General features: G+C 35.4%; 3 protein-coding genes across 4 annotated transcripts; 1 reads left to right on the top strand and 2 right to left on the bottom strand.

Annotated features, from left to right (window-relative positions):
• Window positions 1-1,906: 1,906 nt before the first annotated feature.
• LOC128025030 (pleckstrin homology domain-containing family M member 1) lies at window positions 1,907-18,566 on the bottom strand. Of its 2 annotated transcripts, XM_052610995.1 has the most exons (13): window positions 18,396-18,563; window positions 17,455-17,529; window positions 17,090-17,178; window positions 14,260-14,504; window positions 10,929-11,564; window positions 9,658-10,090; window positions 8,828-8,996; window positions 6,569-7,450; window positions 5,567-5,712; window positions 4,451-4,644; window positions 4,271-4,334; window positions 2,913-3,070; window positions 1,907-2,800 (listed from the first exon to the last, which is right to left on the bottom strand). In XM_052610995.1, exons 3-13 carry the CDS (start codon window positions 17,141-17,143, stop codon window positions 2,692-2,694), a joined length of 3,090 nt encoding a protein of 1,029 aa, XP_052466955.1. In that variant the 5' UTR covers window positions 17,144-17,178; window positions 17,455-17,529; window positions 18,396-18,563; the 3' UTR covers window positions 1,907-2,691. The 2 variants fall into 2 exon arrangements, with proteins under 2 accessions (XP_052466955.1, XP_052466954.1); XM_052610994.1 differs by lacking the exon at window positions 17,455-17,529 and having other exon boundaries at window positions 18,396-18,566.
• A 2,059-nt stretch (window positions 18,567-20,625) lies between these two features.
• Window positions 20,626-22,530, top strand: ifnphi4 (interferon phi 4). Its single transcript, XM_052610996.1, has 5 exons — window positions 20,626-20,819; window positions 21,681-21,758; window positions 21,869-22,012; window positions 22,120-22,197; window positions 22,285-22,530. Exons 1-5 carry the CDS (start codon window positions 20,688-20,690, stop codon window positions 22,375-22,377), a joined length of 525 nt encoding a protein of 174 aa, XP_052466956.1. The 5' UTR covers window positions 20,626-20,687; the 3' UTR covers window positions 22,378-22,530.
• A 1,309-nt stretch (window positions 22,531-23,839) lies between these two features.
• cd79b (CD79b molecule, immunoglobulin-associated beta) lies at window positions 23,840-26,684 on the bottom strand. The gene is made up of 5 exons (XM_052610997.1): window positions 26,516-26,684; window positions 25,741-26,034; window positions 25,542-25,660; window positions 25,356-25,409; window positions 23,840-24,724 (listed from the first exon to the last, which is right to left on the bottom strand). Exons 1-5 carry the CDS (start codon window positions 26,565-26,567, stop codon window positions 24,617-24,619), a joined length of 627 nt encoding a protein of 208 aa, XP_052466957.1. The 5' UTR covers window positions 26,568-26,684; the 3' UTR covers window positions 23,840-24,616.
• Window positions 26,685-26,696: the final 12 nt, after the last annotated feature.

A 26,696-nucleotide genomic window follows, 5' to 3' on the forward strand; every position in this document is an offset into this window, starting at 1 on the left:
TCTCTTGAATACTGTAGGATTGTGAAGTCGAGGTAGAATAGGTTATCATTGAGAAAACGGCATCCACTTATTGATGTGGAGGCCAAAAAAAAAAAAACAACTAACAGACAAAAAGATAATGTTGGGACATGGGATAAAGTCAGGTTGAAAATTTTACTTTTTTTAATTATTTTGTTTAATTTTAAAGGGTTTAACTATTTATCACTCCATAAATGTGATAATACTGTCAGCAGCCAGGGAAAATAATAAAATAAAAAAGTCATAAAAATCAGGTTAATGATATATGAACCTTCAGAATATGGATAGGAATAAAACTGGAAAGTCTGGTGTATGGAAGTGCTAGGGAAATGGAGATTTCTATCCATTTTTAGCAATTTTCTCACAATTGTGGGAAAAACTAATTCAGAAATAATTTTTCAGAACTGTGAGATGTAAATTTAAAAGTGCAAGGAAAATAGTCAGATAAAAAGTTGCAATTGTCTTTTATTTTCTGGAAGAAAAAAGGAAGCTGTAAACTCAGAATTATGAGAATAAATTTCAATTTATGTCTTGCAGTTCACACACACACACACACACACTGAAGTCTGAGTTCGAACTTATACTCAGTAATTCAGATTATTGTTTTTTTTTTCTAAATTTTCTTCAGAATTGTGAGATAATAGCCTTTTACGTTTTTATTTCATGGTGGAAACTGGCTTCCATAGTTTTCTGAATTGGAACAGGGGGGAAATCCTATTTTGAGAAAACTGCCTATTGTAATAAAAATCGAAAGATGCAAATAGAAAATAAAATAAGATAGATAAACACTTCAAAATATGTGTATTTTGGATATTTTCTTTTCACTAATCTGAAAAAGGAGACATGCTATAGAATAAAAATAAACAGCGCATTAAAAAAAGAATAGAAAAAGTCTTGCCTGTACATACATCATTCAGATCTGAGCCAGTGTTCAGTTACGACACCGGCTGGCTGCACTCAGCTCTAGATTCCTAAATGCTCACAAATCATATTTTTAGTTGGCAAGGAGTTTCTTTGGTACAAACAAGAGACGAACAGAAACAAACACAGACAGAAGAAGGTAAGAAAACAGGAAAAACTAGTCAGAGACAAACACTGCGATATGACAAAAATATGCATCCATCCTTCTATAAATCCTGTTTGTGTCATTATCACAAACATACTATTTTAGTATAAGTTCAGCCAACAGACATCAACACACACATTGTGCTGTGTGCACTACATATTATTGCTTTTATCAATGCTTTGGTAAAAGCACCTGCTAAATGGTTACACGCACATGTATTATCAGGCATTTACGCTGTAGAATTAATAATAATATTTTACAAAGATCAAACCAATTAGGAATATGAATCACATTTGCTTCTAGATCAGAAGAAAGCTTTGGCAATTTGCAATTGGAAACATTGTGTCATAGATGTTTTATGTATTGATATGTTCGGATATGATTTAACTTATGTGTGCATGTATGGATGGATGTTATTTGTTACACCCACATGAGCAGTGTTAAATAAAGGTTATAATAATTCATGACTGCAAAAAAGCAATCCTCCAGTCAATCCATGCCTAGATTTGTGCTTAGGTGACACTGCCTCTAGTGGCGAAACAGAAGATTAAAAAAAAGACAAAGTCAAGACAAGACATAGTCAAGAGTTCAAGTGGGATTTTCCTTCAACAGGTGATATAATAAACTTGTCATAAAAATATCAGGGAAAACAGCATTGTTAAAAAAAAAAAAAATTTAGTACAAGAAAAAACTCAAGAAAAAAAACATTTATGAAGCAGCAGTCAACCTTCATATACAAACTAAAGAGACATTCATTAAAGCAGGAAACTAACACATAAAAACAGTTCATCCTTTGTGTCATCAGGTTTCTTCGCACATAACTGATTTTGTGATGAGCTTTAATAATTCACATTGGCTTGTAACGGTTACATTTTTGGCACGACCAGTTTTAGTGATGAAGGATGCTACTATGAAACATGAAAATAAAGGCACAGTATGGTACAAAAATGACCTGTTAAAGTGAGGTTGTAAGTGTTGGTACATTTCATAATTTCAATAACCATCCTCTTATTAAATGCATACGATTCCTGCATATAGGAAAATATGCTTATTAATGCATACAATGCAAACTCGTAATGCTTCATATAAAACTTGGCATGTGACATTCAGATGCAAAAATAGTACTATAAAAACAAGTTATAAGATCCTTGGCATTTAAGTGCCTTAAGTTTCATAAATAAGACTTGACAATCAATAATGACTACACAAAAAAAAAAAAAGAAGAGAACCAAGACTTCTGATTGTGAACAGTAGCCTGCAGAATAACATGTGAAGCCCAGAAAAGTGAGTAACCATCAAGTGTGTTTCCATAAAGTTAAAAAAAAGCAAAAATCATAGCTTTAATAACAGCTTATTAACATTTCATGAAAGAACACACACCGGAGTGCTGATGTGAGTGAATATGTACATGTGAATGTGTAAATAAGTGCACTTAAAAGTAGAGTTTCAGATGAGTCAAATGAAACGCTTAGTGTAAAAAAACGATCAAACGCTTCCAGTTGGTCAGCTACTGAGAAAATAACTTACAGATTTGAGTATCACAATAATATACAGTAGTACAAACCCTGGATTTTCAGCTTTGTGCATGTTTTTAACTGACAGCTAAATCAGTCCTCCAAGTCCCTCTCCATGTACTTCTGTATGCGGACGCAGCGTGGACAGACCGGACACTTGGCCTTACAGGAGGAATGAAACACGGTCTTGCAGACGTTACACCTGAGAGACAGAAAACACACAGATATTCATCACACTACTGTGCTGCGTCTGACTGAATCACAGAAGAAACGACGCTCTAGAGTGAAAGGGCATGTGTGAAGTATAACCGTACCTGGTGGTGCTGTCGAACTGAAAAGGGAAGATGATGTTGTCGGTGTTGCAGATCTGACATATAAAGCCCCTTTGGGTGCAAAGGTCACAGTGGAGCACGTGCTTGGTCCCAAACTGAATCAGAGACTGCAGGTAAGATTCGTAGTGCTCGTCTGCGATCTGTGTGCAACAAGGGTTATGGGTTTGATCAAAGAAAGATGTGCAATATTCATGTTCTTCATATTCTCACAAAAAAGATCTTAACAGGTACCAATATGCATCCTTTAAGTATACTTTTGGTTCTGCGAGAGTGACAACTTATGTACCTTTTAGTTTCTGAGAGTGTGGATGGTTCACACCAGTAACTTTTTCTCATTTAAGAGCAATATGTGCCAACTTGAACTGATTTCATTTTGAAAAAATGAAATGAAATGATAGTTAATATTAAATATGAAACTTAAACCACCAGTAGGTGGCGACAAGTCACTGTATTAACGTCACCGAATCATTTATTAAGCTGATCGTTTAAAATGTGGATTCATTGTAACAAAGCACTGCTGTGTGTTACTTGCTTGGAGATGCAAAACAGTTCTGCTCTGGTTTCTTTTTGAAATTTGTATTGACAGTATAAAGCAAAAACAAAGTACTGACATCACTGTGTCTAAAATGTAACTCAAAATGTTCCCTTACTGTTTTATACAAGCAGTAGAAGATTCAGAATCATGCTCATATTAAGGAAAAACACCCATCGTGTTATTTAGCTTAAAGCTGCAGTAGGTAACTTTTGTAAAAATATATCTGTTAAACCTGTCATTATGTCCTGACAGTAGAATATGAGACAGATAATCTGTGAAAAAAATCAAGCTCCTCTGGCTCCTCCCAGTGCTCCTATTGCCATTTGCAGAAATACATCGCTCCCGGTAAAAAACAACCAATCAGAGCTGCGGTCCGTAACTTTGTTTGTGTTCAAAATGTAGAAAAATGTATATAATAAGCGAGTACACCATGAATCCGTTTTCCAAACCGTGTTTTTAGCTTGTCCTGAATCACTAGGGTGCACCTATAATAAGTGTTTATATTCGGACTATTTTAGATTGCTTCGGGGATACCGCGGCGGAGTAACCCAGTACCTTTGTGATTCTTCATAGACATTAACAGAGAGAAGTAGTTCCGGCTACGATGTTCTTCCGCAAGACGCAAGCAGTTCTGTTTATTAACCGCTAGAGCGTCAAAAGTTACCGACTGCAGCTTTAACTATATCCAACTTATTTTGCAAAGCGGGTGCCAAAAGAGTAATACGTTTTGCTTGGTAATTTTCATAGATGATATGTATCGCACACCCCTAGTTTCAAATTATAAACAAGAAACAGCAAGCAATACCTGCTGCAAGTCCAATACACTGTAGAGATCACTGTTATCCAGTAAGTATGTCCGCTGCTGAAGTCTGGAAATAAAATACATAGTACTTATCTGTTGCAATCATCTGTTAATGACTTGATGATGTCCTAATCACATGCAAGACACACACACACACACACACACACACACACACACACACACCTGGGTTGGATCTGTCTGCTGATGCCACTGCGGCAGATGAGGATGTAATCTCCAAGGAAACGCAGCCTCTGTCTCAGACTCCGTACTTTAGCCATGATGTCAGTGTGATCAAACAGGTCAGGGGTCAGGAGGTCAAGGTTCAGGAGCGGCTCGTGCTCGATCTGTGTCAGCAACTTAAAGGCTTGTTTTGAGACCTGAACACAGACAAGCACACACTGAATCACATAAACAGAAATCTGGAAAGATTTTGCACTTATTTGATGCAAAACACAGTAAAACAGTTATTTTATGAAATATTATTACATTTTTTTTTTTTATAGATTTTAAAATGTAATTATGATGCAAAGCTGTATTTTCAGCATCATTACTCCAGTATCACATGATCCTTGAAAAAACATTCTGCTGATTTTCTGCTCAACAAACATTTCTTCTTATTATTATCAATGATGAAAACAGTCGAGCTGCTTTATATTGTTTGTGGAAACTGGAAAAAGAACCGCATTTAATTGAAACTGTTTTGTTTTTGTAACATTCTAAATGTCTGTGCTCTCAGTTTTGATCAATTTAATGCACTTTTCTGAATAATAGTTAATAAAAACAAAACAAAAAAACAATAACAAAATATGTTAATGCAGAGTAAGGCATTAATATGTACATTAAAAGGACCAACAAACAGCCAAAATGCTAGTAATATATATATGTTAATAAGCAATTAGTTAATAATGAGAACAGGTCCTAAAAAATAAAATTAAGCAAAATAAATTGTGACCATTATATATATATATATATATATATATATAAATATCATTATATATATATATATATATATATATATATATAAAATTGTCACAATTGATATATATACACACACACACACACCATTATAAAGATATTACTTTAATCAATATATAACTATCAAGTGACAGCTCTTTAGAATTTGTATTAAACCATTTTTTTAAGAATACATAACTGATTTGTATTAATCTATACAATTATGACAATAAAAACAAGTAAAAAAAAAAAAAGCAGTAAGGATTAAATGAAGTAAAATGGAAAGTGAATACCACTTACATTAATTTTAGTCCATAAATAAACTGAAACCTGCTCCGAGCTCACCTCATGCATTGTGAGGTCCCAGTTGTGCAGCATGCGTGAGGGGATGATGGTGGTGTCTCCCTGATGACAGCGCTCACAGTAATACTGACCCGAGAACTCACAGAGCCTGGCTCTCCCCAGAGACATCCCGATCTGACGAGGGCAACCTGCGGACGCATTACAACGGCTTATACTGAGCGCCACAGAGCACGGGTACAGAGGAAAACACACGAGCACAGCACTTCCTCTGCCTCACACCTACAGCCATGCACAGGAAATAAACATTGGCCGATGGAAAGACAAGATAAGAATACACATACATAGCTCTAATGCAAGAAGATAAAATGCAATAATACATTCTTAAATAAAGAAAAAAATGTATGCTTTTATTTAGCAAGGAGGTATTAAACCGATGAAAAAAAGTGACATTAAAGACATTTAGAATGTTATCAATGATTTATATTTACAATAAATGCTTTTGTTTTATATAACTATTAATAAAAAGAAAAAAAATAAATCCTTAAAAAAAAAAAAAAAACTGGCACGTATCCACTTTTTTATTTTGTATTATTATAATAAATATAGATTATGTCATTACTAAAAAAGTTGAACAGTTACACCACTTTGATACTTTTTTTTAACCAATAATATCTCCACTGCTGAATTAAAATTAATTCAGATATTGAGAAACAAGAGCTTATTAAATTTTTTTATTGTGTATATGATTTGCATTTACTTGTAATTCTATATAACTTACATATCTATATCTAATATATATATCTAATTTATCTATCTATCTATCTATATGTATATATGTGTATATATATATATATATATATATATATATATATATATATATATATATATATATATATATATATATATATATATATATATATATATATATATATATATATATATATGTATGTATATCTATATCTATATCTCTATATATCTATATATCTATATATCTATATCTATATATCTATATATCTATATATAAAACATGCCAACATCTCATACCTGCACATTTAAAGTTTTGTGCATCTAGTCCCCTCTCATTCGGGACAGTAGACAGGTGAGACAGCAGCCCCCCATCCCCCTTCAGTCTGTGTTGGACCACTGCTGAGACGCCATCATCCTCCGTCTCCAGATACGAGTCGAGCGCTCCTCTGATCAGACTCCTCCATCCTCGCGCTGCCTCTCCGCTCTCCGCCCGCAGCGTCAGAGTCTCCTGCGCAGTCAGAACCTTAAAGAACGCAGGACTTCCTAAAGAAACATCAGGAACCACATCCCTGATGCTCCCAATGGAGTAAGAGAAGAGGGGCACCTTGGAGTCCCCTTGGACCCGGTACCCCCTGAGGGCCTCCAAGGAGAGCGAGAGTAAAACAGAGCGCCAACCCTTCTCCTCCAAGTTCTGATAGACCACCGCTTCCTTCACAGCATCTGGCTCGGGGTCCTTAAGACGGGTCCAATCTAACGGTGGAGGATCTGGAAGTCCTGAGATGATGTGTTTGGGGGTTGAGGGTGTCTGTGAGGGGACGTCCTGGTCGCTGGACGTGTGGAGCACCTCCCACTGTTCATCTCTCATTGTGGGACGTAGTTTGTTGATGGCCTCCACGATGCGATCCACCCAGTCCTCGGCCTCTCCTCGAGACGGAGCACGCAGGTAGATTCTTTTGCCCGAAAAGGAGAGCCGGAACCGTCCCTCGTTACTGGAGGACAGGTGGACGTCTTCACAGCGCAGCAGGGACAGGTTTTCATAGCAGATGCGCTCCTCTGCGTTGGTGTAAAGCCGCAGCTCAAACGGAGAGAGCTCGCAGTAATAATCCCTCCACATGCCCACCGCACCGCGGCGCTGCAGCTGACCCAGCTTCAGCAGACCCCTGAACGGGTTACGAAGACCTGACGGAGAGAGAACCACAAAAAACATCTCTATTCTTTATCAAAAATTTGTGTTTTTAGAATCAAATAGCTGTATTGTAAACTTGAGGTTGAGCGTTTGAGTATTTAAAAAAAAAAAATAATAATAAAATTACACACACACACACAAATATATTTATAATATATATTCAAAAAAATAATAATAATATATGTTATGTAATTTACATTACACTCTGGTTGCAGTTTATGAGACTTTTTTTTTTTTTACAATTATTTTATTTATTTAAAAATAAATAAAATAAAAATAAAACTACAAAAAAAGATTAAAAATGTCCCATTGTTCATACAATGAAAGTCGATGGTGTATTGGGTTATTGTTCGTAAAAAAATTTTTTTTTTTTTAATTTACCAAAAGTAATACTGATTCCCTATTCACTTCCATTTCTCATTTCTATTTAGTTTAATTTGCAGTAAAAAAAACAACGACAACTAAAACTGAATAAACTAAAACCAATAAATCAAAATGAATAAATACTTCATTTAAACAACAACAACAAAAAGATGTGTATCATATATATAAAAAAAGAAAGTTAAAAACTAAATTACAACCAATAAAAACAAAAACACACAAAAAACTATCTTCAGCAGAAATTATAGAGAAAACTAAACATAATAATGAATCAAATTCAAAATATTAAACTATAATAGTATATCAATGTCACAAAAAAATGACCATTTTTTATTATCTTCTGTAAAAAAGAGGGCAAGCATTGAAGGTTAAAAAGCAGTAATGTTAAAATCATATTTTAAGCATGCAAATATTGTATTAAACCATAAAGTTGTGCTAATTGCTGTTTAATGTTCTAGGTGATGAACTTGTTCTTCTGTGGTAACCAACATCAGATGCCACAGATGCTGTTGATAGAGCTGAGGCTGTGCTGAACCACACTTTAATAAGAAGTGAGCAGGCAGTGAAAACAGTGAGATGAAGTTATCAACTTATAAAAAATTAGCTGTCTACAGGCTTCTGACTTTTTTAACAGATGCCTTTCATTCTGAGCACCCTTATGAAAGTGCCCGAGGTCTTCTTCAGCTTGAGATGTAACTCTCTGGATTAAATCCCAATCGTACTTGGGATCAGACCTCACAGTTCAGTGCATGGGACAACACTTAAGTCACTTTCAACCACTGAAAGCCTTTTATAGCTATGAAAATTAAATCTAGCACTTAACTAGTGTATGTGAAACCAAGTACAATCATGTCTGCTAGTTTATTAAGAAATTAACTGACCACTGCATTTCCACTACTTTGCATCTCAGGGTTTGGAAAGTAAAGTCTTCCAGCAGTTACTAACCCAGAATCAGACCTAAGGAAATGCCTGTCTTGTGTCCATCTTACCGTTGGGTCTCCGGTGCACTACACTGGGTGGAGGCTGGACGCTGTCTGGTTCAGAGGTAAGCGTCACCTGTCCGTTCATCTGCACAACGTCAATGACGGCATACGCTTCAGAACTGCCCATTTCTTCTGGCTTGTAGAAGTCATCCTCTGATATCCAAGATGTGGATATCTGAGACACAAAAGGTGTGTTTAAGCAGATTTGAAGATGTTTGAGTGTCCGGCCTATTGTACATGTTCTGAGCATCCATCCAGTGTCACAAACACGACTGAGTAATGATATCGACAGATCGATCTTGATTAAAAAACTGTTATCGGTTCATCAAAATAATGAATCAATAATAATAACCCAGAACTAGTTTCAAATATGTGCACGGATGCAGTCCAAACAGTTTTGTGATTGAATCACTCCTATTATCAAGTCATTTTAAATTCATCGTGGTGGACCGATTCAATAGAGCTATGAAGTGATTTTCCAGACTATAAGTCACACTTTTTTTCATAGTTTGGCTGGTCTTGCGACTTATAATCAGGTGCGACTTATTTATCAAAATTAATTTGACATGAACCAAGAGAAAACATTACCGTCTACAGCCGCCAGAGGGCGCTCTATGCTGCTCAGTTCTCCTGTAGTCTACACTGAAGACATAGAGCGCCCTCTCGCGGCTGGAGACGGTAATGTTTTCTCTTGGTTCTAAATAAATGCAACTTATATATGTTTTTTTCCTCGTTGTGATGTATTTTTGGACTGATGCGACTTATACTCAGGTGCGACTCATAATCCGAAAAATATGGTTTATGCTTAAAAAATGAATTCCTCAAAAAACACTCACGCAGGAGGAATAGAGAGAGTCTGTGGAGGTTTTCCTACTGACGGTACTCGCGGCGCGTCTGTATGCGGCATGCTGGGATTGCTCCACTGAGCTAGAGACGGTAGGGGTCTCTGGAGAAACAGCGTCAGGGTCAGAGGTCTTTTCGGTCCCAGTATCATCAGAGGAGTCTTTCTTCTGCTCACTTTCTGCAGACTCGATGACGGTTTCATCTAGAGTCTCGGATTCTTCCGCTGTCCCTTCTTCCGTCTCAGCTGACATCTTTTCTGAGCTTGCTTTAGATTGTTCTGAGATGTGTGCATCTGACTGATGTGTGTCCTGTGCAGCTGTTGGAGGTGTGTGTGTGCTCGTATCATCAGCTCGAGCTGCAGAGTCTGAAGCTGGTACGGACACATCCAAGTCTTCCTTCAAGTCCTGATCCGAGCAACCGCTCTCTCTGAAAACAAACAAGATGGCTTCAGATTACAACATTTCTGCTAACAAAAAGTTGCCATCTAATACAGGGGTTGATGACACAGACACATAAATATGATGATTCACGGTCCATCAAAATAAAGAAAGCAACGCTATACAGTGTAATACAGTGTGGGTTCAGTACGATTTTTTTTTTTTAAAGAAAATACTACTTATTTCACAAGGACAGACTTAGTTGATTATTCTTGTGGTCTTTCTATTCTTCAAAGAAACCTATAAACATGCATCACGGTTTTCACGAAGGAGCACATGTTTTTGGAATGCTCTGGAATGATACTGAAGATGTAGCTTTGATCACAGGAATAATTTACATTTTAAAATATATTAAAATAGAATTTTTTTTTCTAAATGCCACTTACATTTTGGAAAATAAAAGCATTCAAAATATTGACTTTGTATTTTCACCCACCATTACAGTATTGTAAGGTGTTTAATAAATCTGAAGACAAACACAGAATAAAATGACGGTGTATGATAATAATTACCATTAAGTAAAGAGAAAAAAAGTAATAAGGTACATTTTGGTAATTTTTTCTTTTTTTTCTTTTCTTTTTTTTTTACAAATTTTTGATTCATTTTTTTTCTGTTATAAGCGTTTAAAGTTAAACTATTTGTAGCCCCAATTTTGAAACCCCATGGTGGATGTCAATCTAAATCCGTAACATTTTACAAGACAATTTTTTTTTTACTTTTTTTTTAACTTTGAAAAAAATGTATGGTACTGTAAAAAACCTAACTGATTTATCAAGTGCCACATGGCATAGAGTCATAAGAGTTGAACAGAACAGTCTTTCACTCACTCTGAAGCGGTGATCTTCTGTCGTGTGTGTTGGCTGATCTCCGTGTCACAGCTCCAGGGCTCCTTCTCTGGACTCCTGAGCTCCTGACCCTGCAGCAGACTATCAGAGCTCAGGCTGGAGGACAGCGGTGATGATCCGGACGTGTCCAGACTCAGGTTTGACGACGTCAGCAGAGTGTTCGGCTCACATCCCTCGCTCTGCTCTTTCCTGGGCTCCCTCTGGAGCACCTCCTGAGCCCAGTCTGAGCCTCCAGAACCTCCGGATGACTGGGAGACCGTATCCCAAGACTCTTTGCGCTTGGGGCCTACAAGTTGCTCGTCGGCTGGCGTTGGGGGACACAGACCCGCGAGGACCAGAGGTGTGTTGGTCCACTCATTCAGCACTGCTGATTTATAAGAGAGCTGGAAGGTCATGGAGGACAAACACTGCAGGAGGGTGAGGAGAACCTCGCGGTCCTCTGGGTCCAGCAAAAGAGCCCCGGGCTGATAGTACGAGCCCAAGTTGGACCCTTCGCGAAACAGCGAGGTCAGGTAACACTCCAGAAGCCCGTCGTTTAGCGCCAGGCGAACCCATGCTCTGCAGCGCCCGATGTCTGAGTTTATGAAGCTTAGACGTTCCAGTTCTTGAACGACATCCCTACAGCATCAAGAGAGTTGAACGTCACCATTAAAGAGTTAGTTCACCCAGAAATTAAACATCATGGTTTCACATATCACATATTGAGGGATTCATGTATTAAATATGATAAACCGAAGCTCAGATGTGCTTGTTTGATGCTCAAGAACCAGTGCCACTTATTCTCATTCTTAAAGCATGTTTCATCTTACATTTATCATATTTAATGTGTATTGATGTTTGAATATGAATTATATTTATAGGCTTATATTATACTTTATATGTGAATTAGAACTTATAACTTACAGCTTGTGTAACTTGGATTAAACCATAACTATGGATAACTTTCACAATCTCTTCGATAACTTTTTTAAAGCAATCAAAGTTTTGGTTGCATGGACTGTCATTACTAATATCTTTTGTGTTTCTACACTTTTATTGATATAGTTACATTTTTTCCCTTTCTCACAATACTGCCAGTACTGCAATCAATATTTTCTATACTTCTTTATTTATGTGTGCATGCATATAATTGTTTACAGTTTAATGAAGAAACAGTTTGTCTAGATAAGTGCAAAATTTTAAGTATTTCTCAGTGCAATCGTTTCTACAAGGCAGAGAAGAAATTAGATCTTTATATATATATATATATATATATATAAATAAAAATACGAAACCTTGTCTTTATCAACTGATGTCCTTTTTCTTCACTCTATGCTTAATAAAAGACTAAAAACTGTCCTGTTGACTACAGAAGAAACGTGAGTCAAGCGGAGTGAGTGAGTGTGTGTCACTTGACTATTGTCCATAGACTTCGGAGCCAATTACTAAACCACATGATGCATCTGATCCTACAGGCTTGTCACAGAGTCTCCCTGACATGTCTCTTTCTGTTTCCAAACAGGTGACAGGTTGCTCATTTGGAAATACTTCTGAGGTTTAAGTTATTTTGAAGCATGAAGCAATACCAGCTGACTCTGTTATTAACCAAACCAAAGGCTTGGAGTGATTTAAAAAGAGTTGATGTATTACAATCACATAAGGCTCATGAATGACACTCTGTTATTCTATGCATTCATGATTCAAGGGAACAGTAACATTATGTGACATGAGTTGTTGAAAGGCACATGTTGGTTGTTGGGGGCTTGCTGTATTCCAGGACTGTTCAAACGTTTGGGGTCAGTAAGATTTTTTTATTTATTTTTTTATAAGAAATCTCTTATGTTCAAGGTTGCATTTATTTGATATAAAAACATGGAATACATTTTGACAATTTCAAATAATTGTTTCTACTGAATATAGTCTAAAGTGTAATTTATTTCTGTGATGCGCAGCTGTATTTTCAGCATCATTCCTCCAGTCTTCAGTGTCACTTGATCTCCAGAAATCATGAAAATATGCTGATTTCCTGCTCAAGAAACATTTCTGACCCCAAACTTTTGAATAGTAATATATATATTTTAATATCTTTATATTATCTTTTAAACAAAGATTACAATATTATTTTAGTATATTACTAACTTGATATATTATTTAATATAAATAATTGTTGCATGTTCCTTAAAGAAGCAGTGAAGTGAGAAATTACATTTCCCTTTATCTTTAGACATATAACAGTTTAATGTACCATAAAAACATCCTGTTAGTTTAAAAATGTATTTTATTTAAACCAAACTCAGAAAACGACTCGTTTTGGAATGTGCCACTTTATGATGTAATAGTGTTGCTAAGCACCGCCTCTGCAGGAGAAGATCAACGCCTACTTCTACATCACTGCCTCTTTAGCCCCGCCCACTGATATGCCCTTAAAGTAGGAGGAGAGGAAATACTAGAGAGATGCAATCATTAATCCATCAACAGAACCATACAGATGAGATTACAAGACTACAAGACACTGTGAAAAATAGTCTTTGAATTGCCTTCTTTGTGATCCTAACACTGAATTAAGATTGGGCGCGAGCGCTGTTGAGTCATGTCGCAAATCTATTTCTCTTTCAGGTCAAAAGCAGCGCGAATGCTTGGAGCATGTCAGAAATGGAGTGGGGGAACTATGACATCATTCGCTGCAGATTCCTTCAAGATTTTCCTATGGGTTTTTTTCTTATTTTTTCTTGTTAATTTTTCAAATAATGTCTGTGATAAACATAACTTGTAGGGCTGTCAAATGTTTTTAAACTTTTAAACATTCAAAGATAGTCGTGTTATTTTATTACTCTTTATAGAAACGTTCATAATGTTTTGCTCGATGCGCACTCTTGTGGCCTCGGGAGAGAAGCCGAAAGCTTATTTTCCGTCTAACTGAAATTATGCATTTTTTAAATTAGAATACAATGAAACGTGCTGTGATTAATGTTCCAAAGCGATTTATATCAAAGCAATCAACGTCAAGAACAAAGCACACACATTTGCATTATTGCATTTCCCACACGCCACTAGTTTTAGTTTCACTGTAAATACATTGGTTTATGGTTGCCATTTAAAATAAACATTGTTTATAGTGAATGAGACTATCATTTCAGGTTTTTTTTTATTTTTTTTAATACTTTTTCTGTTTTGAATGCTACTAAATTTAAAGGATTTGTTGTTGAATGAGAGGAACATATCTATATCTCAAAGCTTCATTTGTCATGCACGCGGCCCTCACTTATGTTCAAAAACCTTGATATGGCCCTCGAGTCAAAACTTTTGCCCACCCTTGTTCTAACCTATGACCCACCTGTGGGTGACGCTCTTCAACAGGCTCCAGAAGACGGGCTGAGGAAGGGCTCCTCGCGACCCTCCTTTGCGCGCGTGACTTCCATCAAATCGAATAAACTTGCTCTTGATTCCATGGATGAAGACCGCCTCCAAAGCACAACACAGCAGGTTAGCCTCCAGGTCCTCGCTGGTGACCGCCGTGTCTGTGGTGATGTACCGCTTCTGCAGGACTTTTAGGGTCCGTGCGATCTTTTCCTTGATCCACTGAGGACAACAGAGAGGTTAATATTGCTCTGTTATGCATTCATTTGTTCCTGGACCAGATGTTAAAGCAAAACAGCCAGGAGGGAAATACCAGGAAACACATGACATCTATAGTTTTTGATTTTAGTGACAAGAGGCATTTTTAGCTTTTTTAATAATAAAAATTAAGGATCTATAATTTGCATCACTTGTAAGATCTGGAACCGTTATGACCATCTTTATGAACAGCTTTTGCTACAACAAACAACTTCTCAAGATGTGGAGTAAGCATTATTTTGAGGATCCAGGACAGGAAGGCAGAACGGACATGTGAATATGAGGCATACCTACAGACAGACCGTCACCTGATATCAGCTGACTGACTACATACGAGCCAAAGCACTGACAGGCAAAGCTGTGGAAACTCAACATAGCACCTTTGAGTCACATGAGATGCAAATAGCAGTCATGTTTCTAAGAGGAATGATGCCAAGATAGTTTGACTTTAAGGTTCGGTCATGATAAGCACTTAGTCATGACGACTAGATGTATGAGGAAATTCTGGCCCAGATCAGATCTGGCTTCAAGTGTATAAACAGCAAAACACACACAAAATCTATTTATCTACCTCTTTAAAAAGACGGTTTAGTTCTGAAACAATTACTTTCTACGTATCAATATTAATATACACAGTTATTTCATATTTTCATATCATGCTCATATTAAAAACTTTAAGATCCTTTTATAAGATCAATGTATCAAGTGTACAAATGTGGGATAATACGCGATAAATTCATATGCAATAATTTGGGGTGATGATTATACACAGAAAACTTGTAATAATAATTTTTTAAAAATCAATTAAGGATTTATAATTTTAGTTGGAAAGGTATGCATCCTGAAAATGATATTAAGATTTGAATATAAAAGCATTTAAAATATTATTTTAAAACATTACTAGAAAATGGTCATGATGCTGAATGCTTGAGTTTACTGTAAGTAAATAATTGATTTATTAGACAAAATATTAATTATAATTATTATTATTTTCATTTTGAAAGCCATCATGTTTCTATTTCTAAGCCATCAGCATATATCATGTTTGGAAATTTGATGAATTGTGTGCTTCTTATGAAATGTTTATATATTTATTTATTTTTGTACATTTATAATTTGATTAATTTTGGAAGATAAAAAACCTTGTGTGTATGCAATGTACGCATATGTATATTTTGTATGATAAAAAGGCAGAGAATATGTATATTTATTGAGACTGGACAAGTTAATGCTTTATTATCTCATTAATTGATTAAAACAGACAGTTATTTTATTGCTCGTTAATGCAGTTTTTTATTAATATGCAAGTCCGTTTCTCACTGGCTCTGAATACACATAGAGATAAATCATGGGTCTCACTGGCTCCCGATCAAACTTTTTAACTTTCCGAAACCACTATCCACTGTTATTTTGAACAGAGAAGGATGCAATGAGCTCGTAATCATGACTTTATAAGAAAGAAATAGGAAGTTTCTGATAGACAGCAGAGAAGGGCTCTCGCTAAAAAGATTCTATATAAAATATTTTCTATAAAAACGTTAATGTCCTGGCAGTGACAAATAGCTTGTTTTATATTTAATTTAGTTACATTCATTTTATAAATTGAGATTTAGGCTACAATAAATATTTTAACTGCTGCCATGTAAAAAGGAACACTGCTGTAAAAAGCACCTTATTTGTTTAAAGTGTTTGCAAACCAAATGTTATTACACTATTGTTCATATAGCAGTAGGCCTGCACGATACATTACTTTTGAATGCATTATTAGTTATGTGCATAACAATGCGATTAAATCGCAGACAATAATGCGATTAATCGCAATTTACAATTTATTTATCGTTGCTCAGCACTAATATTTATACATGTTTACATGTGTGTAGATTTAGACATATACATGTCAGTGTGGATATTTTTGTATATGTTGCATTTCCGTTGTTTGTTTTGTTTTTAATCGAAACTCAGAAGAAGTAAAGAGTGAACAAAACACTTGCTCAGGTAAATATAAATGGAAAGCACAAAAAAATGTATCTAATATCTGTCAGAATATTGAGAACGTCCATTAATCCTTGCAATTTGATTAAATCTTGCTTTAGCAATCCACTTCTTTATGTCAACTGAATACAAAGTACTACTGAACTGCAGTCAAATAAAGCAAATAAAGAGGAAATGGGCAGACAGAAAACCTTATCTCTTGAGCAAACACTTCTCTCGTGAAGGCAATACTCGTCTGGTTTCCATTCTGAGTGCGGTCTGACTTCATCAAGACTGTAGCTTCTTATAAACTTGCTTTAATAAACATGCAAATGACATATTTATATCACTTCATCTGTGCTTATAAGCCGTGATAGAAAAAAGCATTTTAACGTTCATCAAATGACACGCCTCATCTTTGATTTAACAATGCTTTCCAAAAACAAATCCAGGTTCCTGCAAAATACTTTACCAAGAACCTGCTCAACGGGTTTCAAGAGATGAGAAAGGCTTCCTATCAATGACCTTGTAATGTCCACAATTCAAATAATCTTCAGAAGGATGAGGAAGTTACAAACCTGTTTTCCATCTCTTGCCTCCGGGCCGCTCTCAGGTGTTTGGGTGGCCAACATGGCTCGTCTAGCTTCAGTTAGTCCCACTTCACATACTGCAAAACATCACTGAAACTGAGTTCACCCGAAGAGCATTTCAAGCTAGTTCAACTGATAGTGTTACGACTGTTTCTAGAAATAAAAGGCGCTGGACGGTAGCTTATAAAAACACAATGAGGAGAAGAAGATTAATGTGTTTAATATACTAGCAGTCTTTGTTAGGTAGGAAATAGTGGAAGTGATGCACACATCCCTGGCAGTTTCCTCTTGAGACAGATTCTCAGTCACTCACGTCAATGAAGTACAAGTGTATGGCAATATGTTCGTATTACTTCAGAATGCATCCGGAATCATTGTAGACGGGTCACCCTTGTGCAAAAGAAGTGCACTTGTAATGTACTTCAGATCTGTCGTAACAGATAATATAGTATTAAAGAAATAAAAGGCAACTTAATATTCCTTAAAGAGAGTATGCTTGTTTCCTAAAACACTTAAGTGCACTTCCAAAAAAGGGCCATTAGTAATAATGTTTAAAAGTTAAAGTAATTAAATTTTAAATAATTTATTTTCATTTATAATTTTTTTTTATTCGTTGACTAACACACTAAGGTTTTTTAACTGTAGTGAGTTATAAAATATTACACGACTCCATAGAAATTACACTCAAGCTCATTTTATTTTACCATAAATACCTGTTTGTTCACTTAAACCATATTTCAAAGACTACATTATTATAAATTTACACGATATACTAATTAAACTCTTCAGTTGAACTGCTTTGCTTTGATATATGCATATAAACTATAATATATTTTCATCAAATTGCAAATAACATGCTGTTAAATGTTAGAAAACGCAACATTCAGTTCGTATTTAAGTAAACTCTTTTAAATATATTAAGTACATTTGTAAGTATGCTAAAAAGTGCTTCTTCCCAGAAAAAAAAAAAAAAAGATAAGCGTTTTTAGCATTAAATAAATTGCTTTAATTGCAGCAGCAGACTTGGTGGACTAAAACGCTAAATTCACGACACTTCACTGAAATAGAATGCAATATCTCGATAACACGTTAAATAAATAAATAAACAATTTGCATGGTCGAAAATGTAACATTTCATTCTGTATTCTCGTCATGAGTTGAGAAACATCCAAACGCCTTTAAATGAGACTCAAACAGATACAGACTTTCTTATAGCTCATGAATCCAGCTAAAATGATTAGATTATAAAACAGCAGACGCTTCTTCTGATTGCTAATAGAATCCGTTCACTCACCATGTTCTGCGTTTATCTGTCGCAGCGTCTTTGAATAGCTACACGGTCATGACTGACGAGTTTCCTCTCCTCATCGACACGAGCACGGGTCGTGTGATATCTGTCACTCTCTGATCCGGGAAAACAGAAGCGGGCAGGCGATAAAAGATCAGCTGACGCGAGATGCAGCATGGGAAATGAACGCAAGGTTCGCCGTGTTCCTGTTGACGAACAGCGCTATTGCGCAACTCTTGCGCAGCATTGAGTGTGTTGAAGACTCCGGCAAGAGACCAGGAAAAACACTGGAAACAAAATAAACAGATTTTCTTATTTTCTTAATGTTGAGTTTATGTCTTATGGGAATGAAAAAAAAAACAAAAAAACTTCACACTGTTACAACCAACAAAAAGCACAGTGCATTAAAATAGAAAATAAAGTGAATGTAAATAACTTTTTTTTTTTTTTTGCTTGCTTAGCCAATTATTTATAATTTAAACAGATTTGATAGGTCTATTTTATTTTTGTGGAACTCTTATCTGTCGTGAGTTTTAACTCAAGGCACTACGTGATGTCATATTTAGTCAGTCACAATAGTTATGAGATTTAATCTCGATTCAAAAATTAGTATAACAGTGTAGGCTTTAACAATGTAGTTTTTTTATTATTATTATTCTGAAGTAAAAAGATAAAACCAGACCCTTGGGGCCTGATTTGCATAATGGCATGTCTTTAGTGTTATTATTTTTAATTGAATACTTATTGTAATTAATGAGATTCTTATTTAATATTTCCATTCCAATTTCATTTCAGACTATCTGTGCTTTCATTAAAACTTATAGATTGATTGAGTGAAATCATTACACTTTCATTCATAGTGTTTCTCTCATTACAATTAAAATATGGGCAAATAAATTTGTAAATATTCATATCCTTTTGGCTTATTAATTTACCTTTGTCTTTCATTGGTTATTCATCAATATACCTTTTTATTATTATTATTATTTAGCCCACGGTAGTATTACTCTTATCAGCGAATTTTTTTTAATAATCGTAATTTAACACTTAATGTGCATTCGGTGATGAAATGATGACGTGTCGTCACGGCTTTGCGACGTCACTCGCTTTCGATTTCACTTTCTCGGGTGTTCCGCTGTGGAGTTTCTGTCCCACATTCTACTGTCACACTCTCACGAAATCTGCCCTTTCGTCTTCTTTAAACCATCAAACATAAATACATGCATAAACAAAGAAACAAACAAATAATAATAATAATAATACCCCCAGAAATGTTCTACTAAAATGAATTAATAAACAAAATTCACGTTATAGTTAGGCTATAAAATATGTTTAATTGCAAGATATCCTACATGATTGTTTTTTTAATAATAAAAAACGCCATGTTTTACTTTTACTTCGAGGTCTATTTATTTATTTGAGTATAGCCTGTTATGTTAACTATACCTAAAGGGCAACTTTCTTTGTTAGTCTGTAGACACTGTTTACATTTTATTTTTCTCCATTTTACTTTTAGTAATAGGTTTTTTGTTTTGTACATAAAGGCTGATGAGAGATCACTGTATAATAATTCCAGTCTACCTGTTCATTTTCACACATGAACACAAAAGTGGTTGCGTAACTGTGGTTTACCTGTCGCTCAGGTGTGCGTGGTTTACAACTGGAAAGTGAAATGGGTGCAATTCCCAAACAGCGCGCATATAAACAGAGGCCAGGATGGAGGAGAGCAGACACACCAGCAAAGAACAAGCGAAGATCCAGCATTAAAACAGCAGCTCATCAGTGAACAGAGACCCAGCATTAAAACAGCGGCTCATCAGTGAACAGAGACCCGGCATTAAAACAGCGGCTCATCAGTGAACAGAGACCCAGCATTAAAACAGCGGCTCATCAGTGAACAGAGACCCGGCATTAAAACAGCGGCTCATCAGTGAACAGAGACCCAGCATTAAAACAGCAGCTCATCAGTGAACAGAGACCCAGCATTAAAACAGCGGCTCATCAGTGAACAGAGACCCAGCATTAAAACAGCGGCTCATCAGTGAACAGAGACCCAGCATTAAAAAAGCAGCTCATCAGTGAACAGAGACCCAGCATTAAAACAGTGGCTCATCAGTGAACAGAGACCCAGCATTAAAACAGCGGCTCATCAGTGAACAGAGACCCAGCATTAAAACAGTGGCTCATCAGTGAACAGAGACCCAGCATTAAAACAGTGGCTCATCAGTGAACAGAGACCCAGCATTAAAACAGCAGCTCATCAGTGGACAGGTGTCTGTATAATCTGAACACGACACGATGGAGCTTCGTTTGGTGCAGCTGTGTCTTCTTCTGTCTGTGTGCGGGTTCAGCTCTGTGCTGGGCTGCAGGTGGATCAAACACAAGTTTCAGCAACACCATAGAGTCTCTGTGGATCTGATCAGAAAGATGGTGAGTTCTAACTTCTATAGAATACATCTTACTATTTACATTTTTAAAAATATTATTATTAATTGAGAGACTAAGTGGAATATTTGTACTTAAAAACAAAACAACAACAATTGTCATGTTATGTAAGTGAACTGCAAAAATGCTAAAGTTGATTAACCCTATATAATTGCATGAATTTCTAAGATCAGAACTTTGCTGAAAAACTTGTTGTACACAATTTACTACATGCTTTCTGTTATCTAAATGATTTTTAGTATATTTACGAACATTTCCACCTTCAGGTTTAGTTTCTTTTTTCTTTTTTTTGCATTTAAATTTTTACAGATTTTTTATAAAGTAAGCGTTAAAGTAAGTTTTATATTCTTAGTAATATTTCAAGATGAACATTTACTGGATTGAAGCAACTTAAATTTACTCGGTTATCCAGACATCATTGTTAAAAAAAATAAAAAAATAAAAAGATAAATATATATATATATATATATATATATATATATATATATATATATATATATATATATATATATATATATATATATAATATGAACATCAAATATGATCATCAGGTTTTTGAGGAACATTTATTCATTCATCTCTCAATCATCATTGTATTGAATTTTGAAACTACGGCGCTTTCAATATAAAACTTAGCATTTACAGAAAATATCATCTTAATAAGACATATTATTGGGAGATATACTGTAAGAGAGTGATAACTGATATACTTTCTCTTATAAATTCATATCATGTAAACATATACCAAACAAATTTAACTAACCAAATGCAGTTGCAATATCTAACTGAAAAACCATTCTGTTCAAAATAATCTCTTCATTAAATCTATTTCTGAATATTTCACAGGGTGAGAAAATCCATAATGACCATGAAGATGTCAACCCAATCCCGTATGAACTGATCAATAACCACAGAAGCGCAGAGGTTAGTAGAACTTATTATTCTTATTGTATAAAAAAAGACACAATAATACAGGCTATTGATAAGGAATCTATATTCATATATAATATATACATATTTTTTGTTCTTCTCAGCCTGAGAAACAGATCCTGTTCGTCATTCAGGCTCTGAAGGAGATCACTGTCCTCTTTGACGATGCTATCGTCCCCTGGGATGCTAAAAAACTGGAAGATTTCTTAAATGTCATGCATGAGGAGATTGACGGACTGCGCTCATGTGTAAGTACACTGTAAAATACATATGTGTACACACACACACACACACACACACACACACACACACATAATAAAGCCATAGGAACTCATTAATATCTGTCTCAATGCAGGGTGCTTACAAAATGAAGAGGAACAAAAAGTTGCATCTGTATTTTGAAAGACTGAGACGAATGGCAGAGCTGAACACGGTAAGATTGTAATATATAGATGAATCCTCAGCTGTGAATCTGGAAACTCGTCTACATGATGAACGAACTGTTGTTTGACTCTTTCAGGAGGGTAGAGATCACAGCTGGGAGATCGTCAGAAAACGGATCATAAGTTTCATGAACCAGCTGGAGTTCTTCTCTTTCAACACTCATGTTTAAGAACCGGACTTCTAGAAGCATCACTCCATTTACAGAAAAATATATATTTCAGTTTTTTTAATCAGTGTTTACACTTCTTTTTATAATGTTATCTTGTACAGTTGTTTACATTGTTAATTGTTGTTTTTTTAATATTTATACTGATATTTGACTATTACATTTTAAAATGTTATTTATTTAAATTATTTAATTTATTATTTATTTTAATCATTAATTGTATTTGTGTAATTTAATATGATTTTGCACACTAATTTATAAAGATTATATCCTTATTTATTTATTTATTTATGCTGTTATATAAAATGCAAAAAAATGTGAACACAATGTGAATAAAAATTAAACTATACTTTTTGTATTTCTGGCATCAAATAAAAACTTGAATGTTTTTATAAATTTTGTGAATTTATTTTATGAAATATAAAAAAGGGTATAAAATAATTTTAAACTTAAATATTTTCCTGTTTGCTGTACACTACACAACCTTTCAAATGTCAACATAGTTTAAAGGAATTGTTCAGCCAAAATTTAAAGCGTACTCTCCCCGAGGTCATCCAAGATGTAGACAAGTTTGTTCCTTAATATTTGGAGAAGTCTAGCATTACATCACTCGCTCACCAATGGATCCTCTGCAGTAAATGGTCGCCGTCAGCTTGATAGTCCAAACAGCTGATAAAAGCATCACAATAATCCACAAGAAATCCACACAATTAAATTAACATCTTGTGAAGTGAAAATCTGAATGTTTGTAAAAAACAAGGTGTTTTAACTTTAAACCATCACTTTGTCCAAAATAAGAGTCCATAATCCATAAAAACACTTCCTCGGTATTATGGAAAGAGGACTTGTATTTTAGCTGGAAGAAACAGTTTGAAGTAATAAACATGTTAAATAATTAATGTTTTTTTTCCCTTACAAACATGCAGCTTTTAATTTAAAAAGATGTGAACTGATTGACTAGAGAGGTGTGGATAATTGTGATGTTTTTAATCAGCTGTTTGAACTCTCATTCTGACGGCACCCATTCACTGCAGAGGATCCATTGGTGAACAAGTGATGTAATGCTGAAAAAACAAAACTCATGTGAGAGTACACTACATGATGATATTCTGTAAAGTCTGTCTGCTCAAATCTAAGGATGGCTCTTCCAATTAGCATCTGGTCCAGAGTCTAAATCAGGACATAGTCAAGTAGTGTAAAAGAAGTTTAGTTTATCTGAATGGCCATAAGATGGCGCACTTTCCCTCCCCACAGCTCTTACAGTAATTTATTATTAGAAGACTGAACCAACAGTCTTTTATCTTTCTGTCAGCCTTTCAGTGTTTCTTAGATCCTCTCCTTCAGTATGTTTATTGATCTGTATTTCCATTAAGGTATGCACTCAATCCATATACAGGCATAGGGTCCAAATGTGGTTTGAGACCACTCAGAAAATGTGGGATTTATTTATTTTTTATTTGATAAAAAAAAAAAAAAAAAAAAAAAAAAAAACATTACCTTTCAGGGTATAGAAAAATAAAATTATTATTTAAAATATACAAATATTATTTAGGGTTTTGCAGTATTTTACTGATCAAATATCAAATTTGCAGCAGTGACAAAGTTAAATCCTTGTACAGACGGTCAGATGTTCTCTGCAGATGCTCTTTCAAATCATGCAGATCATCAGACTTGTGGTGTACAATACGACTGAATGCAAAGAGAATATACCAAACATTTACCAAAAAAGCTTCTTTGGGGAAAACACCTGCTTTTCACAAGCTTATTTTAACAGACATGAAGTGAAAGTTTCCTTAAGCTTTGAGCAGTTCCTTACAACTAGTATTTTAATTACCAGATAGAGAGCACCTTGTAATGAATGATCTGAAGAGCTGGTGCATTCATACAACAAACACACTCTAAAAAAACTACCACATAACACACAGTACAGTAAAAGGAATATGAACTACAATACACAATGGAATAAAGAAAACAAACAAGCAAACATAAGTTAAATGTATTACAATGTCTATAGAAGATTGCTATTGTTGTATGTCAACCTCTACAAAAAATTCAAGCAGGGTTAAAAATAGCATTATTAAAAAAATGTTTTATAAGCATTTACTGTATCCACACACAGTGAGATCAGTCTGCATGCATGTGACCTATACAGCAAAAACTGATAGTGGATTGGATGTAATCGCAGACATTTGTGTCTGGTGTTGATATCTCCTGAACAGTGGATCTCATGGATGTGTTTTTCTCACTCTTGGTCTGGGGACTCGACTTCCCATGCTGCTTCTGTGTCCCGGGCATAAACAGTGATGTCCTCATACAGATCTGCACCACCACACCGCTCAACCTCCAACCCCTGGACAGCACAGAGACAGAAAACAGATGTGACCCTCGAGCACAAAACCAGTCTGAAGTCGCTGGGGGATATTTGTAGAAATAGACACAAAAACATTGCATGGGTCAAAATGATTGATTTTTCTTTTATGCCAAAAATCATTAGGATATTAAGTAAAGATCAAGTTCAATGAAGATTTTTAATAAGTGTCCTACTCTTAAAATATCAAAACTTAATTTTTGATTAGTGAAATGCATTGCTAAGAACTTAATTTGGACAACTTCAAATGCGATATTCTCAATATTTAGATTTTTTTGCACCCTCAGATTCCAGATTTTCAAATAAGAAATCATACATCAATGGAAAAATTAATTATTTAGCTTTCGAAAAATTTACCCTGATGACCGGTTTTGTGGTCCAGCATCTGAATCAGATTCAAAGGACCACAATTTAGAGCAGTTAGAAATGTTTCTATTTGTTTTAGAAAAACCACAAGTAAAATTCACGCATTGTCTATCATAACAGACCATGCATGTTTTCACTTCCTGAAGTGCATGCAACAACAGCTACAGAGCTCGGATCTAAAAACTCAACCAACCGTAAACTAACACAATGACAATAACAAGCTAACAAAATAACTTAAAACACTCACCTCATATATGTGATCATCCTCAGGCTCTTCATAAATCGCATCTTCTTTCTGCTCCTGAAACCGAATGAGAAACTATGGTTAGATATGGCAATAAAAAACATGTAAGGTAAAAGTTAATGCATACTTAACACATAAAACACAACGGAGAGTGCACAAATCAGTTTGTGGAAATGCTGTGGCCTTTACCAGTTTGTAAATCTGAACCAGAGGAACGACGACACACAAAACCAGGAGTATAGCCTGAAGGAAAATGATAACATCCTTGACTCTCGATCTCCTCAAGATAGTCTGGGGATCACTGTATCCTGGAGAAGACACAGAGAAATACGTGTATGCAGGCTAAGCGAAGAAAGCAAGAGAATAACATTAACAAAATGACACCTACTGGAAACTTGCAGCTCAGTTCCCGGTCCAAGCGTTCTGTTCAGTTGGCAAAAGTAAGTGCCACTGTCCTCAATCTCCACTTTCTTTATGGTAATGGAGGCATTTACTTTATCACTCTTCTCTATTATCTTAATTTTGTGGCTGTTCTTGAGTTGTTTTTTGTAAAGCTCGCCTTTGTACCACTTTACATGAATCGACAATGTTGGATTAGATGGCACACAGTATATTGTCACAGTCCGACCAGTCTTCACACCCACAAATCGTGGCTTCTGGAACAAGTGGACATTTTCTTCAGCTGAAAAGATGTGATGGATGAAGAGAAAATACATAAGACAGAGCTCGTTTAATATCGCAAAGGTCATTTTCAAGTTAGCAGCAGAAGTCAAACCAAGAAACATGCATGGCATTATGAAAGACACTAAACAGCAAGTACATCCCGAGGCGTTATAAACGGCTTTAAACCATGAACTACATGACATGTTTACTGTAAAGTGAAAAAAAAGAGGATATCTAGCAAATGCAAACTTGTTTTGAAGCAATGGGACTTCCTCTTTCACTCACAGATGGAAAGGAAGAACAACACTAAAAACAAGTCTAAGGCGACTACAATGAGCAAACTGTAATCGTGCAACTTTCAAATGTGGAACAAAAATCATATGAATCAATTCTAAATTGCTGTCCTAACAATTCAAGCTATAACAGAAAACGTGCACCAAAATCTTACGTTTCGGGTAAAACACAACAGCACTTTTTAAAGTCTTAAGCAGTTTATTTACCTGAGAGGTAAATTAGTGCCATGACTGAAGATCCCAGCAGGAAGTAATGCATGATTCTTGATCCTCAAATACACCTCTCCAAGAAAGCGTAGAAGTCAGGGCAGGTCACATAGACAGAACAGAAGGAAGACAGCTCCACCAGAGTGAAGGGTGCAGGTCGTGAAGCTGCAATGATGCCGTT

This window comes from Carassius gibelio, chromosome A12 (assembly GCF_023724105.1).
Source record: "Carassius gibelio isolate Cgi1373 ecotype wild population from Czech Republic chromosome A12, carGib1.2-hapl.c, whole genome shotgun sequence".
NCBI lineage: Eukaryota > Metazoa > Chordata > Actinopteri > Cypriniformes > Cyprinidae > Carassius > Carassius gibelio.